At 41.3% G+C, this 24,811-nt stretch overlaps 1 protein-coding gene across 7 annotated transcripts in view; it reads right to left on the reverse strand.

Annotated features, from left to right (window-relative positions):
* RAD51B (RAD51 paralog B) overlaps positions 1–24,811 on the reverse strand; it is a 407,540-nt gene that overhangs the window by 158,040 nt on the left and 224,689 nt on the right. For 6 of the 7 annotated variants that reach the window (XR_005105307.1, XM_037394547.1, XM_037394548.1 and 3 more), the window contains exon 10: positions 11,621–11,739. The exons of the other annotated variant lie outside the window; for it this stretch is intronic. Coding sequence is in view for 5 of the 6 variants with exons in the window: in XM_037394547.1 (XP_037250444.1) it covers positions 11,621–11,739 (119 nt within the window). In the remaining variant the exon portion in view is untranslated. The remainder of the gene's footprint in view (positions 1–11,620; positions 11,740–24,811) is intronic. 7 annotated transcript variants of the gene reach the window in all.

Below are 24,811 nucleotides of genomic sequence, written 5' to 3' on the forward strand. Positions count from 1 at the left end.
GTGCCTCATTCACTGCACTGCAGCCTAGGTCTGTCACATTTTTTGACAAGTGACCTGGTTAGTTATTTCCATTTAGTGTTGCTCCAATATGAATACTCAAGGAAGAAGACATTCATTAACCAAGCTGCACTTTACAATACATCCTACCAGTATTTAAGAAGTTCAACTTATCCATCAATCACAAGTCTGTCAGAAACACTGAACTTCAACATGAATTGATGAATTTACTGTTTTCTGTTAATATGTATCCAGAGGACACACCTCTCCCTAATCAAAGTACAGCATAAGTACTACATGTGAGAGCTGGAAATAGGATGGCTCAGGTAGCTATCGATACTGCCTTTTACCTTTTAGTCACAGGTATCTTCCAATGTTTCCACAATGTAAGTATAATACACTACCATCTCCTGGACACATTCTTTCCATTCAGGATTGAGCAGATGTCCTAAAATCCCATCATATTTTTTCAACAGTTACAACATCCAGTTCAGGGGAAGATAATATTGTGAAAATTACATGGTTTATTATCTTCTTGAGGCAATACGATGGGTAGACATGATAAAGTTGGCCAGGCAGCTCCCAACAGGTCACCAACATTGGAGACCATGAAAACCCACTCCATTATAAGGTGTCATCCATCTCAGGCAGTGGTCTGTCAACATTGTTTTTATTCTTTAAAGTGGGTCAGTAGTCTGTATTCAGTTTCTGAGCAGTTAAGAGGGTTTCTTTTTTTTTTTTCAGCCTGTTTTTACATCACAGCCAAGGGCACTGATACCATAGACAGGAATTACAGAGATCAAAGATCAAAAGGTCTGCGTAGAGCAAACCCCTCTAGACTAATTGATCCTACCCAGGGTAGACATGTTGATAAGGCTGAACCAAAGAAAACACAAAATATTCTGTACAGCAGATTTTGAACGCCACTCACTGGCTGTCATTCTGCTGTGTTGTCAATCTAGAACAGTTCAATGACATTAGATTCATAAAACAAGAAAAAATTCAAGTTCAAAGTATAATATCCTAGCTATACAAACTCCTGAGATGATTCTCCCTTATTATGTTTAGAGCATCACAAAAGTTGTAATGGCTGAACATGGGGATCACGTCTGATCCCTACCTCTTCACAGAAGATGCAATGCATTTTGCCCGCTGAGGTCAATATGTCAAAGTTTGTCTGGTTTTAAAACTTTATCTGAGGTTTATTTTTTTTACCAGTGCAGCTCAAACTTGTTGCTATGTCAATAAACATATTCTATCTAGCACAGACCTCACCTGGGAAGAAAGTAAGTAGAAAGAGAAGAGAGAAGAAGAAAGTAGGTTGAACATAAATGTTCAGGCCGTATACAGTATTCCAGAGATGTCCCCAGTGCCTTTCCACAATGGTATCAACACTTTTCTCTTTCCTTTGAAAATAGCTTGCCTACTCTATTCTAGGATAGCACAGACCCTTGTCATGATTACATTACACTGCTGAATTAGGTTTTTTGTGATAAACTAGACCACTCCAATATTAGCTTCATTTTCAGCATGTATGCTCCTTATGTAAAGCAGAAATTCATCTGTAATGCTGAATATTATTTTACAGATTATTTCTATTATCAATCTTACATTCCACTGTATTTTCACTACTTAAGGTTGTCCAGTTCTTTCATAATGATACCCTGATCTTTTTCACTATGAAGAATGCCTTCAAGCTTTAAGTATACCATATTCCAAGACAGACTTTGCTGAACTTTTCTAAATAATAAATACTTAAAATTTGAGTTAGGCATTTTAATTCGTTTGTTTTCAATTACAAAGAAGAAAAAAAGGACAGAAAAAGAGAGGATCTGGTAGAAGACAGGAGGCAGTGGGATTTGCCAAGGCATTCCAAAGATAAACAACTTTGGACATTGCCATTCTGATGTGAGGAGCAATGACACTTTAGATATTGATGAGACAATCTGCCCTAGGTTAATTCCACTCTGTTTTGAAGGGAAAACTCACTCTGAAGTCCAATCAAAATCAGAAAAGTGATTCTGTATAAACAGGATGGGAATTTGTGTTCATTCCCACTCTGCAAAGGGGCTTAAGCTTACAAACAGAGCATTTTTCATACAATTCAGACCAGAGACTGAAAGTCATATCTGGTTCTTTCTCTCTCCCATTTTTATGCTGTTTTAGTGAACTGTAAATACAGTGTTTGTAAAGGGTGTTGGATTAAGTGTCACAGACTGAAGTTCTCAGTTTATATTCAGAACAGATTTTGTTATAGAAATCTAACCCCTCCTATCCTGATCTCTAAGTGGTTCCCCATAAAGAACAGGAGACATAGCCCCGATTTCTGAGAATTGCTATCTGATTAACATGAAGGTGCACAACTACCAATTAGACCACGGCAAAAGGCCTTCTCCTCAGTTACAGAACTGAGTAAATATGTAAAAATTAAAACAACAGTGTCACTGTGACTAAGTAGGTCTCACCAAAGTAACAAACCTATTTTCTGTGGTATGTTTGGAAGAGGACCAAAAAAAAAAAAGAAGTTGATAATACTAGAAATGAAGATGTTGCATTAACCAATATGGAAGAGGCTGGACAAGCATTTTAATCATCTAAAAATTTAAGTGCTAGCTACTGACTTTGTTGGAAACTTGCAGCTTGGAACAGTTCTGATGTCTGCAAAGAGGAGACATAGGAATGCAAAGTGGCTTCTAGAGCAGAGGCTTAGAAAAATCAGCTGTGGTATCAACAGAAACTGGAAACAAGGAAGCAGAGAGAGAGTTTTGCCATAAAGGTCAAGCCACAGCCTCAGTTTCATTAACCTTTTATTAATGGTGAACACTGCTGAAGTAAAGTTTATGGCATGCTAAGGAGAAACACTCAGGAGAGAAGTCAGTGACCACAGTTAAAACCAGTTCAGTGGGTGAGTTAATCTACAGAGTAAACTGGAGAGGGGAGATGGAGTACCTTCACAGCTGAGGAACTACATACTAAAAGGAAGTACAAAGGCTTTTTAAGTGCCTGAAACAGAGGCAGTAAAGGTTGAGCAAGATCAACCTTAGTGGCACATAAGTGGCAGTGAAGAGATTCCAGCTCTTCTCCCAGCTGCAAAGGATTTACTCTGGCCGGTTACTTACTTATGCCTCAGTTTCCTCGGTTATTAGCACCCAGCACAGGCATTGCAGAGATCATTCAGTAAATGGATAGTAATTTGAAAATATAGTATAAGATGGTTAACGTGTAACTGGTGCAGGTTAGCAGCAACCAAAGAGTCTCCTCTGAGAGCTGACTGGCCTATCAGTCAAGGATAACTAACAGAAAGTAGCCACCTCTGCCACCAGTCTTGGTAGAAAGACTTGGTATAACTTAGTGACTGACTTTGCCCCTCTGCCTCAGAGATGTTCCTCCTTCTCTGTTTAGGGTACTTTGAACTACAGATTTATGAGTTTGAAGTTTGCAAACCTGCTGCTGTATTTTGTCATTAATAATCTGACATCAGAATAATCTTCATTAAGAAAACTCGCAATGCTTATTCAAAAAAGGGCAGACAAAAAGATGAACTAAAGGTTTTCTTTTCCATTTTATCTAGGGTCCTTTCATTTCTATTTAGGTTCATAGATAACAAATTGATTAGTGTTATATAAGCACCTGAGTAAATGACTTCTTGTTTAAGAATGATGGAAACATTTTTCTCTGTATAAAAGCGTCCTGTTAAGAGGAGAAGGCCATAAATCCAGTCCCACTTAATGCAGACAGGGCTACAGTGATGTTTATATTTTATGACCATCCCCCACTAGTCCATTAAGAAGGAAGCTTACTGCAAACAGAGACATGAACAAACACGCAAGTCAGGAAAGTGAGTGACCTAGTGATGTTTGAGCTCCAAATACTTGTTAATGAACTGTCTCTATTTCTATGGCATCCTTTCATTTGGCACTTTTGCTGGATTAAGTCAGCATCACACTGTGTCGATAATAATCTGTTTATGCTGGGGTTGTGCATTGTGTCCAGTTTCATCCTGTTCACATGCAACTCGAGTTCATATTGCTGCTTATGCTTGTATACGATCTGTGGACAAGCAAAAGATTTCTGTCATAAGGGTTATCAGTCTAGAGGCTTTTTAATCAGAGAAAACCCGTGAGTTTCTTATTTCCGTATTTTAAAGGATGTGGTTTGTACACATGCATAGAAATTTGAGGCTATAACAACCTTTCATTGTGTCTGGATTAAAAGTATTCAAATAATAGCAGAGGTGATGCAGAAGTCTCTGAAGTAAACTGTGTTGCCTAGAAAAAAGCACTTATTTAAATGGAAGGGTTTGCACAACTCAAATACATGTTCCTACAGTCTTTCCACAGCTATTTCTTCAAAAGCAGCATACTCCGTAATGGAGAACCTGAAAAAAACTACTTTCTTGCAGAATTTCATATCCCTTGCATGACTCCGTACCATCATTCTTGTCTTACAAAAAAAAAAAAAATAACCCCCATCTATCTTCGTGTTTTCACAGAGCTGATTTTCCATATGATAAGCACATTATATAATAAGATGGCTTAGAACAGATACACAGTTTACATCACTTCCATTTTGAAACAACCCGATAGCCAAATCCCTTCTCTGTCACTGCTTACTGGACCTCATTATCCACTGCCATCTGCAGATCTTCTCATGTCTAAACACTTGAAAAAAAGTATTGTACTGTGTACATAATCTGCATTACTGTACAATGCACATGATTCATGTAGCATATAGAGACAGGTTTTCCCAACATGGACTGCAGCTGTTAAATGGCACTCCATTTGTCTTAATACTTCTGCTAAAAACCCACACACAGAGCTTTCCTCTGTACTTGTTTAGGATACCAGGACTTCTCTTTCTGCATCCACCCAAATTCTAGCTCAGCAGACAACAATGTAAAGAGCAATGCTTCCTGCCTCACAGGTAAAAACGGGCAACCTTCACACATCTTCGGTCACTTCCTTTGGCCGCTCACTGATTTCACTGTCCCGTTCTCTATAGGCTCTTTCTTGCCCTACTGTGTCAAAGACTGAACTAGATGAAAAGCTTTCTGTCTGCATTTCTCAGCACCAGTAACTATCTCCATCCTCCTCATCTGACTCCAAAACCGTGTTTAAGACTATCAAAAATACATTTTTCCATTGCATTTTCTTCTTCTTCATCATCTTTACTAGGTAGCTATAACTGCTACAAAGTTAATAGAAGAAAACACATCCATGCTGTTTACAAAATAAAACCAGGATAACATTTCCAAGCTTCATTACTGTACTTGCTATCCTCCAGATTACTAAATCAGAATTTAGAAGTGTTAATCCCAGATAGCAGTACTTGGTATATGTTTCTTCTCCATAGCCTACTTGCTTTGTTTGAAATTGGTTTATTTGCTTCCCTTTTTTATGGATGAAAACCTTACCTGGTGTTAATCTTTAAAACGGGACAGCTATCCAACAGCTACAGAGTACACATAACAACTACCTCCAATGTTTTACAGGGAGAGAGAAATCTGGTCTCACTTATGCTCTGAAGCCATCATGACTGCAACAAGTTACATTATTTCTATTTTTAATATAACTTCGCAATGACTGGTACAGTAACAGCCAAACATCTGCAGAATTTGAAAGAACTGCTTCACTAAAATTATAATAAATTTAAGATAAAGGATCATGGCAATTGGCCTTAGCAAGTCACATAAACATAAAGCTTCATCCCCACTACCCTTGGCTCTCTCCCAGCCCTTCCCCACTCCAGCGAGTATCATGGTTACTTCACCATTGCAACTTTGGAATGCTTATTCAGGGTCTATTCATATGATACTAAGCAGAGCAAGACAAAACAGCTGGTCTGTAACCAAGGACACAACAAAAGTTATGCCTGGCATTAATCTGAATGAGAGAAGAGGTTTTTGTTTTATTGTTTTTTCAAGAATGAGTCACCATATACTTAAGTATTCAAAACACTTCACCTGAAGAAGGAAAATTGCAGCACGACAAGTCACCTGCCATGGCCTGAAAGCTCCAGCCCATACCTCAATCCTAAGACCAGTTGTTCTCTGGGTACCCAGCCCCCTGAGCTGGAAGACAGGGACAAGGAGCAGAATAAAGCCCCCATAATCCAAAGGGAAAAGGTCAGTGACCTGCTACACCACTAAGACACACACAAGTCAATAGGGCCTGGTGGGATACACCCAAGGGCACAGAAGGAGCTGGCAGAGGAGCTCACCAAGCTGTTCTCCATCATTTATCAGCAGTCCTGGCTAACTGGGGAGGTCCCAGAGGACTGGAGGTCTGCCAATGTGACATCCATCTACAAGAAGGACCAGAAAGAGGATCTGGGGAACTACAGGCCTGTCAGCCTGACCTCGGTGCCAGGGAAGGTTATGGAGCAGACCAGCCTGAGCGCCATCACACAGCACATGCAGGACAACCAGGGGGTCAGGCCCAGCCAGTGTGGGTTTAGGAAAGGCAGGTCCTGCCTGACGGAACCTGATCTCCTTCTGTGACAAGGTGACCTGATTAGTGGATGAGGGAAAGGCTGTGGGTGTTGTCTGCCTGGACCTTAGGAAAGCCTTTGGCACCATCTCCCACAGCTTTCCCTGGAGACACTGGCTGCTCACGGCTTGGGCGGGTGCACTCTGCGCTGGGTTAAAAGCTGCTGGACGGCCGGGCCCAAGGAGTGGTGGTGGATGGAGTTACACCCAGCTGGTGCCCGGTCACAAGTGGTGTTCCCCAGGGCTCAGTGCTGGGGCCAGCTCTGCTTAGTATCTTTATCGACGATCTGGACGAGGGGATCGAGTGCACCCTCAGCCAGTTTGCAGGCGACACCGAGCTGGGGGGAGTGTTGACCTGCTGGAGGGCAGGCAGGCTCTGCAGGGGCATCCGGGCAGGCTGGACCCGTGGGCCGAGGCCGGTTGTACCAGGTTCAACAAGGAGAAGTGCCGGGTCCTGCATATGGGTCACACCAGCCCCACACAGCGCTACGGGCTGGGGGCAGAGCGGCTGGAAAGGGCCTGGGGGAAAAGGGCCTGGGGGTGCTGGCTGACGGCCGGCTGAACGTGGGCCAGCAGCGTGCCCAGGTGGCCAAGAGCATCCTGGCTTGTATCAGAAATACTGTGGCCAGCAGGACAAGGGAGTGATCGTCCCCCTGTACTGGGCACTGGTGGGGCTGCACCTCAAACACTGTGTTGAGTTTTGGGCCCCTCAGTGCAAGAGGGACATTTTGGTGCTGGAGCGTGTCCAGAGAAGGGCAACGGAGCTGGTGAAGGGTCTGGAGCACAAGTCTTATGAGGAGCTGCTGAGGGAACCGGGGTTGTTTAGTCCAAAGAAAAGGAGGCTCCAGGGAGACCTTATCACTCTCTACAACTGCCTGAAAGGAAGCTGTAGGCAGGTGGGTGTTTGTCTCTTCTCCCATGTTACAAGTGACAGGACAAGAGGAAAGGGCCTCAAGTGATGTCAGGGGAGATTTACATTGGATATTAGGAAAAATTTCTTCACTGAAAAGGTGGTCAAGCATTGGAACAGGCTGCACCCCATAGAACCACCATCCCTGGAGGTATTCAAAAAATGCGTAGATGTGCTGCTTAGGGACATGTTTTAGTGATGGACTTGGCAGTCCTGAGTTAACAGTTGGACTTGGTGATCTTAAAGATCCTTTTCAATCTAAATGATTTCTTGAAAATACCACAAGAAAACACTGATTTGTTATAAAGTAACACCTCTATGTGTACTACCTATGTGAGAATTTCAAAACATGTTACAGACATTAACACAATACTATGAGTCTCACAAATCCCTTGAAAACTATAAAACACACCAGGCCTGTACAAGTGGCCATACCAGACCTGGCCAGTGTCTCACTTAATCCAGTACCCTGTGTTCAACAGACAAGAATAAAATGTTAAATATAGTATGTAAACATATTAAACCCTACCATGCTGTCCCCCAAAGGCAGGAGCATACATGAAAACAGTAACCTTGAAGCCTGCTGACTCCAGTTCAGGAAAGAAGGATAGTTATACACACAGGGGTAACTGAGGAGTCTGACAGTTTCTAGCGCAGCCCCGCTGGTTTTAGCCCAAACTCAAAGGGTCTGCATGTTTCTGTGTGGATTTCAGGAGAACAATGTCATGGTTAACGACTTACAAGAATGCTCAGGGAGAACCAAGTATCAGTATCCATAAAGATATCAGGAAATTTCCTTCATTAACCCATTTGTGTGAAACAACTTTACCCACATTCTCTCAAGCTCTTATGCCACCGTGCTCCTGTGGAAGTCATGCAGCTCAGTCCCACCTCAGAAGTTAAGAGACTCCTACTGTTGTCCATGCTTGTGGGTTTTAGCGGCATAAGGAATTTAAATGCAGACTGGAAACCTCCTTCTGCCCTCCCCCATTGGCACTGCTTCTGGAGGAAACAAAAAACAGAACACTGGCTTCTACAAGGGGGCAAAAGAGGAAAGTACATCTGTTTGTTCAGAAAACTGTTCCTATCCAAGCAATAAAGCAAACTTAATTGATTTTAAGGCAGGCAGGATGTCCAGAAATTTCATTACTTTGCTGAGTTGGCTGCTCTTATTAATGTTCAGCAGACATACGGAGGGTGGGGTGGAAAAAGGGATAGTTGGCTGAAAAAATGTCTGCTGGACAAACAAAATGAAGGAATCTTTTACCTAATATACATAAAAAATCCTGTGTAGGAATTCTGTGTTTAATTTCCCTAGGTTTGTTGCATACTCTTTCTGCCACCTGCTGCCCTGGCATTCCCCAAAGTTGCATGAACAGTGACTTATGTCCCTGAGTTTTCCCAGAAATTAATACCGCATGACTGAGAACAAGTACCTAGCAGCCCAGTGGCCTGGCCTGTTCAGAAGATACAATGGTTCTGGAAAGCTACTTGCCTGAATCCTCCTTAACTATTACATTATCACTTCACGTTTTGAAGAATACCACCCTTGGGCCTCATGGCCCAGTGCATCTCAAGAGATTGCTTTCTCTCTTGATGGGTTGGATTTCCCACAGAAGATCAGCACACTGCCTCTACTACCATGGAAGTGGGATGTAAAGGAAGATCCCCCAGACTGTCACCATTGCCCCAGCTCCTCCAGGGAAAGAAGGAGAGAAAGAAGAGCCAGGAAGAGCATCTTCAGGAGGTCAAGTGACTGAAGAAAGAAAAAATTGTGTCCGCTGTGCAAGTCAGAACAAAACACAGGTTACTGTTTCAAAAGTATTGATTCTGCAGGGTTACAAATTGTGAAAAGCAGGGAAAACTTGGTTTTCCACTACTTTTTACCCAAATCTCTGGAACAACTGTGTGCTTTGAGTAATTTCCTGAGGCAGAATTTCACTTTAATACCGAGACTACACAGATAATCACAGGCCTTTTTTCTCTTTTTTTAATAAAGTAATATAAGAATTTGTAAAAGTGATTACTGACTTGGGAATTTTTGGACCTCCAAGTTAAGCTTCCTTAAGAAGTGTTGGTTTTCAAAGCACTGATATTCAACACGTGCTGGCAGAACCACCTCATGATGACTGAAATGGCATCTCAAGAACTGAGGCACCTTTATTCACAATTCATTTCTGAAAGTGGGTATAAAGCAATTATAAAAGAACATATGTGTGTAAAACTACAGTAATTTAATCAATACACTGCTGCTACAGGTAGGGTAATTCCAGATGCCTTCCTCTAACTGGAAACTGCACGTCTAGCTGAAAGATTTCTATGACTTTAAGGAAAGAGAATTTATCTTAAAAAAGGACACAGATTAACAGCAACAGGAAAATACTTACAGGATATTATGAACATATCCCATTTCATTTATGAACTTCACCAACATATCACTATTTATATCACACTTCTGTTTCAAATTAATTTGATTTTAATAATATATACTGATGTTTACTTCAAGGGTTTTTTTCCTTACTGTAGATTTAGTTCTTCTGATTAATTAAAACAGAATGAGCCCATGGCTTCATATGCAAGCAATGCAGCACACATAAACCCAGTTAGGAACAGAGCAAAATTCTACTGTTTGTTAATTGGATTGTGACATATTTTTTATAATGGAATTTTAAAGGCTTGAAAACACCATTTCATATACTTGTGATCTATTACTTCTCAAACAGAATCAGGAAAAACTACATTTAATACCTGAATGTTCTTTAGGAAAACTGCTCCCTCCTTCCTCCAGCAGAAGAATGTTCTTAATCCTTTTTAGCCGACTTTGTGCAACATGAAGTAGCACAGAGCCCAGTTTCTGCCCTTTTCCCTTTGCCAACTCCACCTCTCATGTATCTCCAAAGCAATCCAGGAAATTTGTGAATAGCTTTGTATTCTGCACATACATGTAGAAAAGGAGAACTCATTACAGACCAGAGTAAGAAGCAGAACATAGATAACTTAGAAGAACAGCAGCAGTAAGAGTATGTTTCTATGCAAATGTGCATGGTCTTTAGAAGCGAGTCCAAAAGATGCCTTTTCTACCTGCATTTGACACACTTAACCTGCTACCTTAGAGCCCAGAGGACTACCACCGCTTCACAGTGCCCACCACTTGCAAGAACGGAAGTGCCATTCTTATAATTTTACTTCTAAAAAGCAGAATAAAACAGGATGGCTTCCTCTCCCTCTGGCTCTAAAGTCTGGAACCTGAAAGTGAGAAACCTCACATTGTGGCAGTAAAATCAGGAGCACCAATTTGAACACATGTGGGTAGTAATGCTACAGGAGTAAGATGGTACAAATTTTGCATAGCAATTTTTCTGACAGCTCTCTACTTTAATGGGCAGAAAATCAATAACATTAAGGCTGAGGGTCACAGCCTCCGGAAAGAGTTACATGAATGCAAAAACAGAACAGACAAAGCCAAAAGAGATTATAACTGCAGATATCCCAAGGGACAGATGAAATCATGGGTTGTTTTTTTTTAAAAAAATTACTCCCTCAATCATACCCCAAATGTCTTGCTTCCTAGTTTTTCACAGTTTTTTTTTTAAATTAAGAGGTGAAGATTGCAGTCAAAACTGTCACTGCATTTCACTCAAAAGCATGAAGTCTCTTAGTGAAAAGGGTAAGCATTCTCCTTTTTGCAGGCATACTTATGGAAAATTGCTTCTGCTCAAAGTTAAGCTTGCTGGTGCAGGCAGCAAGCCTCCCCTTATAAACAGTACCTGCAGAACATAGAGTGCTCCCTGTCCTAAAAGCCACAGCCAAAATTTGGCAGAAAGAGTGGAAAGGACAACAGCAAAACAATCGTAGCAGTGAAAGGGCTAGCTTCCTACTCCCACCCCAAAATCCTTGCGCAGGAAAGTACTTTAAGGATTACCCTTCATCTCCACAACATGAAATGCACTAAAAGCTCAAGGAACTTGTATGCCTGTGCCAACAGGCCAATGCTAGGTCCTGTGACTCAGATAAAACCACCCTAACACACGAAGGTACTGCAGGACTGATCATCCCTGAAAAACAAAGGATACTGACTGCCCTCCACCCCAAAGAAGCAACTGGCTGCAGAATGCCAGGTTCTCATAGGTGGCATAACCACAGAGGCTGAAGGACACAGTTAGCCCATCTGACTGAGCACTACTCGCGTAGCTTTATTTAAATTCTCTTTGTTGTTAAGTTCTCACCTGTCTTGTTGGAAAGTCAAGATATTGTAGTATGAGCCTGGTGTTGACACTGTGACTCCATGTGTTGCCAAGGGCTGCTGTCACACAACCAGATTCCCTTTTCTCATTTCCAGAAGCTCCTGAAGATAAATATGAAAGAAATTGCATCAAGATTGTGCCACAGAGAAGGGTTCAGCCCGGAAATATTAATTGGCCATCTCAAATCATTCCATAAGCTAGGTAATCACAACTGGTATGTAACAGATGGCACTATCACATTAATTTCCTACCTTCCCAATGTATTTATACAACTGCAGTGTGAGCTCTCACCCCTCGTGACACCTAGACAAAGTGCCAAGAATTAAGGATTCCTTCCAAAGTAGTATCCACCTTCCTGAAGAGACCAGTACATTTCTTAAATATGTGTAGGTTCACCATCCATGGGGAACACGTGCCTTTTCTTCTTTTCTTAGATATTCTATCCCCAAGCAAACCAGCTTTCTATGGGCACAGAGGAGAGGGAAGCAGGCCAGCAGAGTGACAGTGTAGAGTAACAAAAAGGGAAGCTAAAGGAGCAGAATAGGATGCCACAATATCCAGATCTAAAAATCAGAACAGTGCTTCATGCCATCAGGCATCCTACACATTTTCTAAGATTTGAAAAGAAGGGAGCCCCTTAGCTGTAAATACCATTCTGGTGTCTTTGAAATGGGAGAAAATTTATATAACCCTGAAGGAAAATGTATTTTGCTGCAATCAGCAATGACAACATAAAGAAGTGTTTCCAGTAATGCCACATGATCCAGTTTTCTGAACTATCGCTTAACCTGAGCTTTCTCATATTAAAACCGGAGACCCATACATACACACACATATACATATGCAGGCAGGTAGGTGCCCAAGACCTTCATCTCTGCTTACGACAAGTTCTGTGCAAGATGAACAGATAGATGGATGACTTGTTTGTACCTCAAATGACACTTCAAGAACAGAGCAAGCCAGACACATCAAAGAAATTCAGAAACAAAATCCCAATTGTTATGTGGGTATAAATGATTATGTGCAAGTTGAAAATTGAACTGTTTGAGGCAGACAGTCCATACTGTTAAAAAGCCATGAGTGAATGACAGATAGAAAGTTAGATTTAAAGTCAGGGAACTTCCTGTCATCTCTCAGGCAACAAAACTGATTCCCCAGGACAGTCACGAAATCCTTGTCAACTAAGTCAATTAAACTTAGACCAGACACTTACTCTGCAATGCAAACTTCAGAAAAGCCTTCTGTTTCTGTCAAAATGATCAGTAATGCAACAGTTAAAATGTTGAAACTTAAATTATAAGTACTAGGTTTCAGAAGCAATATTGTACTGAGATGACACAGTCATCTCATGGCCCAGCAGAGCTTCTGGAAGATTCAGGTTTAAAACTCTTCATTGCTTTTACATGTGCAAGGTTGTAGGTTTGCCACTTTCCCTCCCCCTGCAACTATTCAGTGAAGAAACATGATTTCTTCATCCACGGAAGCTTTTCTTTTGGAAAATTATCCAGTAAAAGGTAAGGCCAAAAGTGGTGGCATGCAGTAATAATCATTATTTGTATCACTGCCGGTAGCTTGCAAGCAATGAGAAGGACACCTTATTAGACTGCATTAGACCAAGCAGAGCAGCAGGCTGGAGAGAAGGGCCTGGAATGACTGCAGTGTGGTACAGGACTCAGCTGAAGACCCCAAACCTCCCACATGCTGCCCAGATACCAATACAGGTACCAATACCCAGATACAGGTCAAGAGGAAAGGGCCTCAAGTGATGCCAGGAGAGATTTACATTGGATATTAGGAAAAATTTCGTCATTGAAAGGGTGGTCAAGCATTGGAACAGGCTGCCCAGGGAGGTGGTGGAATCACCATCCCTGGAGGTATTTAAAAAACGTGTAGATGTGCTGCTTAGGGACATGGTTTAGTGATGGACTTGGCAGTCCTGGGTTAACAGCTGGATTTGGAGATCTTAAAGATCCTTTCCAACCTAAATGATTCTATGATTCTGTGATAATAAAACATCATTACTGTTCAAAGAGGCTAAGGGAGAATAAATGACATTCAAGCAGCTTTAAAGTTTTGTAATACTCTCTTTGTCATGTGCAATAAGCTGCGAGTTCCTCCTGTAGTCAACATCATCCTTCTTTCCCACCTGCTAGAAATAGGTAGGAATCACAAAATTCAAGTGAGGCAGCTAAGTTTGAGTTCTGGTGGGTGTGGAGGTGTTTCCCTCACAGCTGCTGTAAGTGCACCCCTGTATGCAGCTGGAAGCCACTGCTCCAAACCACCAAGAAGCAATTCCCCCACTGCTGCTTGGGGGCCTCTGACTACAGACAAAAAGCCCAGATGTTCCAGAAGTAACTGCTGTTAGGAGAAGTCAGCCACAAAATTCACATCCAAACTTCCCTCAAGTTACGTGTCTGTTATTAGCTAACAGAAGGAGTAACATCTTGCTGTTGCAATCCTGAGCTAGGCGTTTAAACGGTTAAATGTCTGGAGCCTGCGGGTATTATGGAGATAGCACTCCATATTCTGCACTCCTTCCATGCCTAAAACCTGTCCCAAAGTGAACAGAAGTGCTAGAGGTGTAAGCCTTGTGGCCGAACAAGCAAGTTAATTGCTGTCATTTATGTTATTTTATTACAGAGGAGAAAGCCCACTGTACCATATTGTGCCAGCCCCTGTCTGAAAAGAGCTGTTCGTGTGACCCACTTTCAGGCAAATCCTCTTCTGTGAAGTTATTTAAATTTATGACTTTGGTGCAAAGTGGTTAGTAAGACTGCAGCAAATTTACAGCGGAGACTTTTTACAGGGTGGAAAGGAATGCCTCACAGGAAAGGTTTCCATTTTATAAGGGATCCTCCTGCAAGCTGATGCATTAGGCAGACAGAGAGGCAAACCAACAAGAAGTGAACTGAAGGGGGAAAGCAGCGCCAGCTTTGCAAAGAAGTTCAAGGGCAGTGATGGCACACACTTCATTCCTTCTCCTTGCTCTAAACAAAAAAAGATAGTAAATGTCTCAGAGGAAGGAAAGAGGATATGTTAGGAAAACAGATTTATATTTAAACATGGCCTCAAAACACCCCCTCAGACTTATCTTTTCTGTTATTTCAACCTCTACTTAGTCATTAACAAACTGGACAAAGAAGTGGATAAATAATACTTTTGAAAGAGAGAGTGGTATTTTTCAGCACATATTGCCTTGTTCTTCCAAACCCTGGTATTTTCATACTTAAGAGATGGGAGTTCAGACCAACCTTGGCCCAAGAAAAAACATGCTCATAAAGGGACTTTGGTCTCTGCTCAGAGGTCCCCAAACTGTCCAACCTGAACCACTTCAGAGTGGTATGGAGCAACAGCTCCCAGCTGTGACATGAAGGCACTTATCCATGCTGTGGGGTGGATGCTTCCACAGGGCCAGCAATGTGCAGTCAGCTGACGGGCAGCAGTTCCCATCTCTCCAGCCTGCTTAGAGCACTCCAGTCACTGCTGATGTGATGGTTTCTAGCCAGGACACAGGTGATACAAGGAGCACAGGGACCAGGGAGAGTAAGAAAACAAGGCTGACAGATGAGAGAAAAGTGGCAGATCTCAGTTTATGGATGCAGTGTGTGGGAAAAGGGAGTGGGTGTCCAGAAGCTCAGAGATGGGATTCTAGCAGGGGGAGATGAAGGTACACGTTAGAAAGGTGGGAGAAGACCTCTGAACAACTCCCTGCTTTGTATTTTTCAGACTCAGCTCAGGTAAAATGAAGTGTTGATTTCAATTCCTGTAAACATTTCTTCCTTCCTCACACAAAAAGAACTAGCATTAAACTGAGCTTCAAAGGGCATATCAGCAGACAGGCCAAGAACTCCAGGAGGTACCTGTTCTACTGTCTCCTGTGAAACTGAGCCCTTCAGGGTACCAGCAGAGACACCCCAGAGACTGTATCTGTTCTGGATTGCAAGCATAAAGGAGGAACTGGCTCCTTCACTCTTGCAGAACAGCTCTCACAAGTGAAAATAAAGCTTCTTGTGGTCTAAGTCAAATGCAAAATAAATGCCTCTCTACAACCAGGGGAAAAACAAACCGAAGAAGAAAGGGTAGATTCTTAAACTGAGGCCCACAGTCCTGCTTCCAAGCAGAATAGGTTCACTCTCTGACCTCCACTGCTCTGAAAGGAGTTGTCTGAGGAACTGGGTAACAACACTTGGCTCTACTTACACACAAGGTCTAGATTCATTTTGTTTGTTTCTCCCCATCAACGCAATTAAAACAAACCATCCATAAGTACCTTCCTTATCACTGAGATGAATACCACATACAGGCAGGATTGGAAAAGTGGGTTTATTACACCTTCCATTTTTCACTGGAGGAAACAGTAGGATTAAAGCTATTCAGCTCAATACTGATTCTGTGATTATTCTATTATGTCCAACTAGAGAATTAAAAGTACAGACACGGTCTCAAAGACCTTCTCGTCCCCTACATATAAAGAAGCACCATTTTAAAGACTAAATCCTCATGTAACCAAGTCCCAGTTGGTACAAATATGGTTGAATGGGATTTAAGCATAAAGGAACTTTAGTTTCATTAGTGTCTCATTCTATGAAAATTAGGATAACTAGACCAATGTTTTGAATGAAATGAAACAGACTTCTTAAAACATTTTCAAATGCAAGGAGTCCTTGCAGGCAGAACATGATTATAGTCTTGGTTAAAAAAAATCATCTGTTCTTTGTTGGTATAACTGCACAGAGCAATGAATTTCGCGCTTTCCACATTCTCATATGGATTTTGACTTTGCAGAAAAAAAAGTCATCGCCTGGCAGATTCATCCCCACCACTGGGCCCCTTTGCAATCTCTATCAAGTTGGTAATTCAAAAATATTTTCTCATTGAATGCAAAGAATGGATCAATGCACAATATAACAGTGAAATAACAGACAGTAAAATAACAAAATAGAGAAACAAGTCCCCAAATCTTTCAAATCTTAACATCAAATCATCTTGATAAAAGTCTAATTTATCAAAAAGGAGGAAAAACCTCTCCAAAAGTACAGAGAAAGTATTTGTAAAGAATTAAACTACTGAGCTCAACAAAACCAGCACACCATGCAATAAGAATGAAAGTACTTTCCCTCTTGCTCAGGCCGTGCAGCTTTCTGGTTCACTGGCAGAGCTCATGAAGTTCACTGCTTCTCACCTGCATTGCATTTAGTCTGTATTTTTGGTGCAGATCTCTAACAATGACACCAGAAAGGGGAGAGAAAAGGGAAGAAAAAGAGAAAAAGAAAAAGACCTCAACCCCCAATCTATTTTTCCATCTTCACCTACTCAGAAAGTACAAGTATAAAAATACCCATTGGTGGAAAAAACCACCACACAGTAAAAAAAACCAACCCACATGACAAACTCATCTGTGAAGTAACTAACCACAGCACCCTTCAAACGCCCACACACTGACTTCTGCCATTTTCAAGCCCTTCTCCACAGCTTCTTCTTCAGGCAGAAGGTGACTGATTCTCTTACCCTACAGTGACGACCGTCTCACTCTCTGCATTGGCCAGCCAAGGTATATCCCAAACTCTTCCTGTCAATATACTCTACCTTGACAAAACTAACAGAAAATGAGTAAGGATGAAAAAAGGGTGAGGTCCTTCACATTAAAGCCATGGCCCTAGCAGTAGGCAGCTACTTAGATCACCATTTGGTATCACCCACTTGAGACAAAGCACACACCAAAACGCATTTATACGCATGTCCAGGTAATTACCAAACACAAATTACTCATTTGTACAGATACTAAAGCAAATGTTTCTCCCCATTCCAACTGTACAAATCTTCTTCAGTTAATGGGTTACGCAGGCATATCAACAACCAAGTCTTAGGGGAAAACCCAAAACTTCCTAGAGCACAGCATTCCCTTCATACAGTCCTTTATTATTTAGGACATATGGCAGGAAAACCAGTTGCTGTTATAAGAAATCAAACTTGGCCACAAAACTAACCAGGTAAAAAATTCTAACTTTTAAGTTATTATTCTCCTCCTTTTATTAAGAGAGGAAATCTGGCAATCCTACTCCCAAAAACCACCTAGTTCTAAATCTGTGCAACAACCCCCTCCCTTGCGCTGCTGCCCACCCCCCCACCCCCCTTATTCCACCTTACTTCAAATTGTAATTAAAAATAAGTACAAATATTTTAGCTGGAAGCTGAAATTGTTTATTAATCAATGATGTGTAATTTAGTTTTCCTTTTTTTTAATAGTAGATTCATAAAAATATACTTTGCAAATGAACCCATTAAGTGCAAACCCCTATTAAATAAAAAAACTAGTTTCAATGGAAATTTTTTGCCCACCCCTAGTTTGTAGCTATGCTATTGCTGCACCACTGAAGTGCCTACTAGAGATTACACTGAAAAGACTGTTCTGATTCAGTCATCATCATCAAGAGACTGAAAATTGCCATTTATAGACTCCAGCTGCAAAGTTCTGATAGAGACAGCAGTAAATGTGACAGAAAGGGAATGAGCTCACTTCTCATTTTGGACAACAGAGTTATCTCATGTGCCCCAACTAGGTGAGTTTTCACACTTTTTTGTTTATCATTATATTTATGTCTATCTGTGTACACATTCTGGCTGATTTTTACAGTGTTAATCTGATATTAGATCAAGGCTAAGGTCCTTTCTGCTGTCTTTTTTCCAGCCATTCATTATTTCTATTGTGACAACTCTTAGAGCTCTCATGTGCAATATGCAAACCACTATACAAACACAGAACAAAAAGATCTTTCCTGACCTAAAGACCTTTTCATGAGAACTGCAGTTTAAGAGTCTTTTAGATGCTGGTGCTTATTCCCCACTTAAAAGGAATCTTCCCTAAAGGGGTGAGGGAAAATAAGCCAAAATATGTGACAGGCCAGAAAAACTGTGTATATATAAATAAGAACTTTCCAGTATTCTGCGTGAAACATTGGAAGTTTTTTTAAATATTAACCATCATTCTACTGGCAAAAAATCAGCTGGGACCTCTATCCAAGTCAAGATGTAAGAAGGGTCCTTCAGAGAATTGGACAGATGCTAGTTTGCTTTTAATCCCACACCAGCACATCCATTGTTACCAGTGTGTTTTGCACCAGAGGATCTCATTCCCTGACATCAGTGAGTTTACATCGATTCTGTTTTGCATTGAGAAAGAGAGACAGACAGAGAGAGAAGCATACACGTGCTAGTACTAAGACTCCTGTCTGCTGACCTAAAAAAGGAATTGACATTAAGAAACGAGAATATCCAGCTGGTCTGACTTCTTGCCAGATAATCTACCAGCCATGACCAAAATGATCAGGTCTCAGGAGATCTGTCGAGGTGGGAAGACAGCTGGTGGTTTACAGCACCTGAAATAGGGCCCAAATCAGGGAACTGTGGAGTTGAGATCCTTGGGAACAGATAATTTATTTATACTGGTGTAAACCTTCTGCCTCTGTAGCTTGACAACACACCACAAAGCGATGAGTTTCCGGCACTCTGCCACTGCTGCACTTCTAGTGTGAATGACCAAATGAATAGCGCTTTGGTGGGAGGGATGGTGAAAGGTGAAGATGATGACAGTGGTTAAGTCAATTCCTTTTTGTAACCAGGATAATTTTTTTACCCCTCAGCTCACCCTCCTTCCCTTTCTAATGGCACTTTTTGAGGATTTCCCTCTTTTTCTAAAATCTAGAATTGTACTAATTTATACCACTCTCTTAATATCCAGAGTTCTTTTCCGCGTTGCTCACCACTAAAACTTAAAGCAGCTTCTTCCATCTAACTTCTATGCAGTCACTTCTTCCTGTCTCTCCACGACTAGAAAATAAAATCCCAAACCATTGATCTAAGGGAGGGGGAAAAAAACCCCCAAACAACCCAGATCTGGAATTTTGCCTGCCTGCACATATAAAGGATGCATAGGTTGAAAAACAAAGCTTGCCCAATCATGGCATCTGGCAATGCTAAGGCCCTGTGAACCAGAAAATGCTTTTAATTATCACCTCACCAATCATGCTACACATTACTGCTGTATTTTTTTGGTTAAGATCCCTCGGGGAACTCAACTGATCATGATATTAATCAGAAGGCATGTAGGAGGGAGGGGGCAGAATGCTAGAATTACACGTGTAGGTCCCTTAAGGCTTGAATAAAGAACTGAGATTTAGAATCCTGCTGTCAGAGCAACTGAAGCTTTGCATGCCGCAAGCCCCAGCCCTCTGACCTACACAGCCATGGCATTATCATATCTGATTTTCCCAGGATGGTTAATCTCAGCTGCTAAACTTCATCAGTTTCTGCTAGTGTTTACCCATCATCTGGATTTGCCACTTCCGAACTTTTCCAGGCCAGAACCCAACAAGCCAGCTGTCACACTCCTTGACAGGGACAAACTCCCCCCCCCCAACATAAAAATCTGAAGTCTGGCAGCCTAAATGGCTGAATCCCAGAAAGGCACAACAAAAATACATCTTTTGGGGGAGAAGAGGGAGATGTAGCCCTGCAAATGCAGCGAGTTTCAGAACACAGCTCACAGCAGTATGGTCATGTTAGGATGCTGTGGTCCAAGACGGACTGTATTATCATAGTCTACATTTTTTTCCATAAAATATGTTCTGGTAAAGAAACAGTGTCTTGGCAACTTAGCTCTCGTACCCAGAAAATGCATACAGTGCATGTAAAAGCAGCAGTACTCCAGGCAAGGTAGGAGCCAGTCTGCAAATGAATTAAATTACATTTCAGAGTCAGGGCGCAGAAGGGTGACTGGAGTAGGAGGGAGAGAGTCGAGTTTCTGGTGCACATGGAGTTCTCCGTGGAAGCAGCCAATAAAAGCACCAATTAGTGCTAACATACCCAGGGTGTTTCTGACATGGCTGTCCATTTCCCATGCTGATGGTATGCCCACATGGCAGATGGAAAAGGACAGTAGCTAGTTTTAAATGAGCACTGAGGTCTGCCTTGGTGAATATATTCTGTTAAGAAGCCACAGAAAGCTTTGTCCTGCTATAGCCAGATCACTGCCAGCACTGATATTCAGCCTACATGGTGGTGGACCTTTCTCAATACATTCAGCATAAAAAGCGTTAGCAAATTACAATTTCTGATCACAGCCTAGTTCCATGAATTTGAACTAGTGAATTAAGTTATCTGTCCTTTTCCCTCCTGAACATAGGAGTATTTCAGTAGTAGTCCTCTTTCTGGATCATTTTCAAATTTATTGAGTGACAGTGTCTTGATACGGAGGGTTGAAACATGCAATAATTAAGAGTCCAGGGTGGGGCTGTTAACCACAAGGACTATGTTTAATAATCAGTGTTAAATTGTACTTCAAATTGAGATGATTTTTTTTGTATGCAAACTAAGCAAACTGCTTCACTTTGTACAATGACCATTGTAATTTCTTTGAAAATTTAGCTTTCAGTGTTCTTAACGCTGGTTCCATAGATTACAGTTACAACAATTCCCTCCAGGTGTATATAGAAACAACAATCTTAAGAGCTGTAAAGCTTGGATCATGAGCCAGAGTTATCAAAACTGAAATTCCAGGATGAAACATTTCACTTTCAGCCTGCAACATGGAAACAGAGGTCAGCCAAACATTTGGGGACTAGAGATGACTGTTTGCAAATTACAGCTGTTCACATCTGGAGTTCAGATTTGGCCAAACTCTTAATGTATCACAAAAACTAAACTTAAAGAATGTTTTGGTTGTATGATTAGGAACATAAAAGTTAGGCAGCATTAAATGTAAAAAATGCTATGTGCAACTTTAACTCTGCTTATCAACTGCAGAACAAGGGGCTCAATTATTTGTCACAACAAATATCATCAGTGTTGACTGTGGCATTTCTTAAGCACAAGTCTGCATTTGCCAATATAGGTCTCACTGGCCGCATCCATTTCTCAGGGCAGAGGGGCCTGTGACACAAGCTGAAGAATGCAACCTCTCCTCTGAAGAAGTGCCTTTTGGGCTGGCCTGGTGAACTATATACATACAACTAGCAGTTGCATGTGAGCACTTCGAAGTACCTTCAAAATCATAGCTTGGAGTACCTTCACAACATATGTTAATTGGGCACTTTCATATTTTTTTTTAAAATTGCACAGCCAATATAGCCACACATATAAAATGTCTTCCCTCTCGTAAGATGAATGAAAAAACATTTTAGTACATGCAGACACCACAGTGGCTCACTGTTCAGAACCAACTCATTTACAAAGCTAAAAATACATATATGTTTATGCACTTAGGCACACATACACACAGAGCCAATATACGACATGGAGGATGTTAAAATGTCCAAGGATTACAGGGGTCCAAATTCACTCCCTGACTGACACAGGCTTTCCAGGAGGTTCTCAGCAAATCAGTCCTCCTCTTCATGGAGCAGTCACAGATCCTGAAGCAGAGGCAGTACAGGCTTTTTTCTTCAACTCATTCTCAAAAAGGAATGACTCACTTTATCCAAAACTAAGCAAATAGATTCAATTTTGGACAACAACCAAGACTGGAAAATTTCATCCCGATAAGCTTTTCTGACCGAAGACAGAGGGTTAGAAGGGAAACAGTTATACAGCCTTAACTATAGGAGGTTCCTTCCATTCCTGCTATAATGCAAAATATTCCAAGATGTGCCAAGTTTTCACTGTAGTCTGCATCAGGCAGCGACAGGACACCTCTGTGGACAGTAATACATAAATCCAAAATGATCTTTTGACTGCAGTGACTCTTCTCTCCTGAGATGTATTACATTTTTTAAAGTCAGTGAAAAATAAAAAAATTGCAAAATATCAGTTTTAATCCTTGGACTACAAAATGGTTGAATCCTCTCAAGGCCAGTCAGGGCCAGAAAAAACTTTTTCCCCCTTTTTCCCAGATTTTTTTTTTTTTTTTTTGGGGGGGGGGGAGGGGGGGGCAGGGGGGAGGGCAAGGGGAAAGGGAGAGAGCAAAGAGTGGTTGGTTTCAAATAGCAACATTGTCCAAAAGGGTGAAAGGGAACAGATGGCCATGGAGAATGCAGCCTCAAAGCCCTAAAGAAAAGGGCTATTTTGACAGATCTTGCTGTTTCCTATTCAAGCATGAACACTCTGGCATGGAGAGTTAAGACGATACAAGGAACAACCTCTGTTCCCAGCAACTGTCTACGGGCAACTGGCCTCTGAAGCTCTCTGAGAAAAACAACATGAGACAGACAGACAAACAGATATGGCAGCAAGCCCAGATCTCAGCCACCAGGAAAGGGGGGAGGGAGAAAAAAAAAAGCCCACAGAAAGGCTAGAAACAGCTGCCTTTTCCTGGCTCCAGTGCAGAGCATTAGAAAGAGCCTGTCCAGCCTTTCTCATCTTCCTTTTCAGTGAAACTTCTTGAAGGGGTCACCCTCAAGCTGTTGGTCTTTGCCCTGAGGGGAGGTGAAAAAGAGGACAGAGCAGAACTCGTCTGGCTCAATGGAACCTGCTTCCTTTAATCACAAAGACCTCCCTCCAGCTAATGAAGAGGAACTCTAAATGTAAAAAAGCATAATTAATGCTGCATTTTTGCATGCAAAAAGGTTGAGAAATTTAAAGTTGTGGCTCCCACAGTACGTGTAATTTGTTTGCATAGTATACAGAGGCAAGCCATTATATCCAAGGCAGGGAGAATTGTACTCGCTGTGGGAAACACTGCTAACGTGTGTCCTGACTTTTTCTATCATTCCCAATCAAGAGGGTGCATCAACAGCTGTTTCATTCACCAATTCTGGGCACATACTATCAGGCAGAGACTTCAGTTTTGAAGGGCAGCTTCACATCCTTACCCAAAGACCTAAGCCATTAAGTGTAACCAGACATCACTGTTTCCAAAGTCCATATAGCAAGGGGTGAATCTGAGTTTCTCAATTTCTTTCTGATTTATGTACCATTTTCATCTTTTAGGGCAAAGCCCAATATATTGTTTCCCAGCCAACGCTTGTCTATGGGCACCAAGCAATACCTTCCCTTTGCACTGTAATCTAGACCCGAGCAATGGTAGTTTCACGCAACAGTTGCACGGAGAAAAAGAGGGGGCAACTGTTATAAACATTAACTATCTTCACAATCCTTCCCTGAGGCAGGGAAGTAGCTATCATCTCAATTTTAATATCCTCCTTTTTAAAAATCATTGAAGGAAAAAGATAATAAGGAACTGTGGGTGCTCACATGCCAGGGCTCCAAATGGAGAAATGCAAATGCTACATACTGATCCTATCTGCGCCTTTGTTCCCTCATCTGTGAAACAGCATTTGTTACCTTTAGTCAATAAATAGTATATGTATATAAAAAGACACCAGCAACAAATAACCTCAACATCCTCCGTCTCCAAAGAAATCCAAATTATTATCAAAACCATGGTTTTCTACAGTATGTAAATGGTTTGGTTTTGCGGGTATTTGTTTTGTTTTGTTTGTTTTCACAAAGGATAACCTCTGTAGTCATTACTAGCTGTAATTGTTAATTTGTAACTAAATAGATAGGATCTGACTACTACTAGTAGTCAAAGAGTAAATAAAATACCTTATTTTAAGCTAAATCAGATAAACCCCATTTCTTTTCTTCTTAACCATAAGCTTCCTGAGACTAACTGCCCCAGGCTATACTTACTAAGAAAATCTCAAACGTGGATTATTGGCTAAGTATTAATGAGCATTGAACTTGTTGATTTGCCTTTATGTTTCCTTGAGCAGAGTCAACCTAGTATAGTTACCCTGTAGTTTTCATTCTGCTTTACAACTCCTCCTGTTCACTGCCAGTGTAACGATCAGCATCAGCGTTACAAACCGATTCTGTCTTTTGTGTTGCAGGACAGGTGGTCCCTCAGCACATTCCCACACATTCCAAATATTTTAAGTGTTCCACATCTGTTGTCTAAAACATTTTTATCTCCCTGCAAGAACAGTAGGAGATGAAAACAAAAAGGTATGTATAATGTCATAAAACATTTTATGCCACACAAACTCTGTCATTTCAATGAGATGATAAATATCAAAAAAGAGCTCAACCTTTATTTGTTATACCATATAGCTATTAAAAGTTCTCACAGAGAAGATTAACTTATGACAGCTTTAATAGCCCAGATGATAAACCTGAGTGCAGATGTGCCTTTTTTTTTCAGTATCTGCAGACCTATGGGAAATTTTTTAAAATTAA

Source organism: Falco rusticolus, chromosome 7, assembly GCF_015220075.1.
Source record: "Falco rusticolus isolate bFalRus1 chromosome 7, bFalRus1.pri, whole genome shotgun sequence".
Classification (NCBI taxonomy): domain Eukaryota; kingdom Metazoa; phylum Chordata; class Aves; order Falconiformes; family Falconidae; genus Falco; species Falco rusticolus.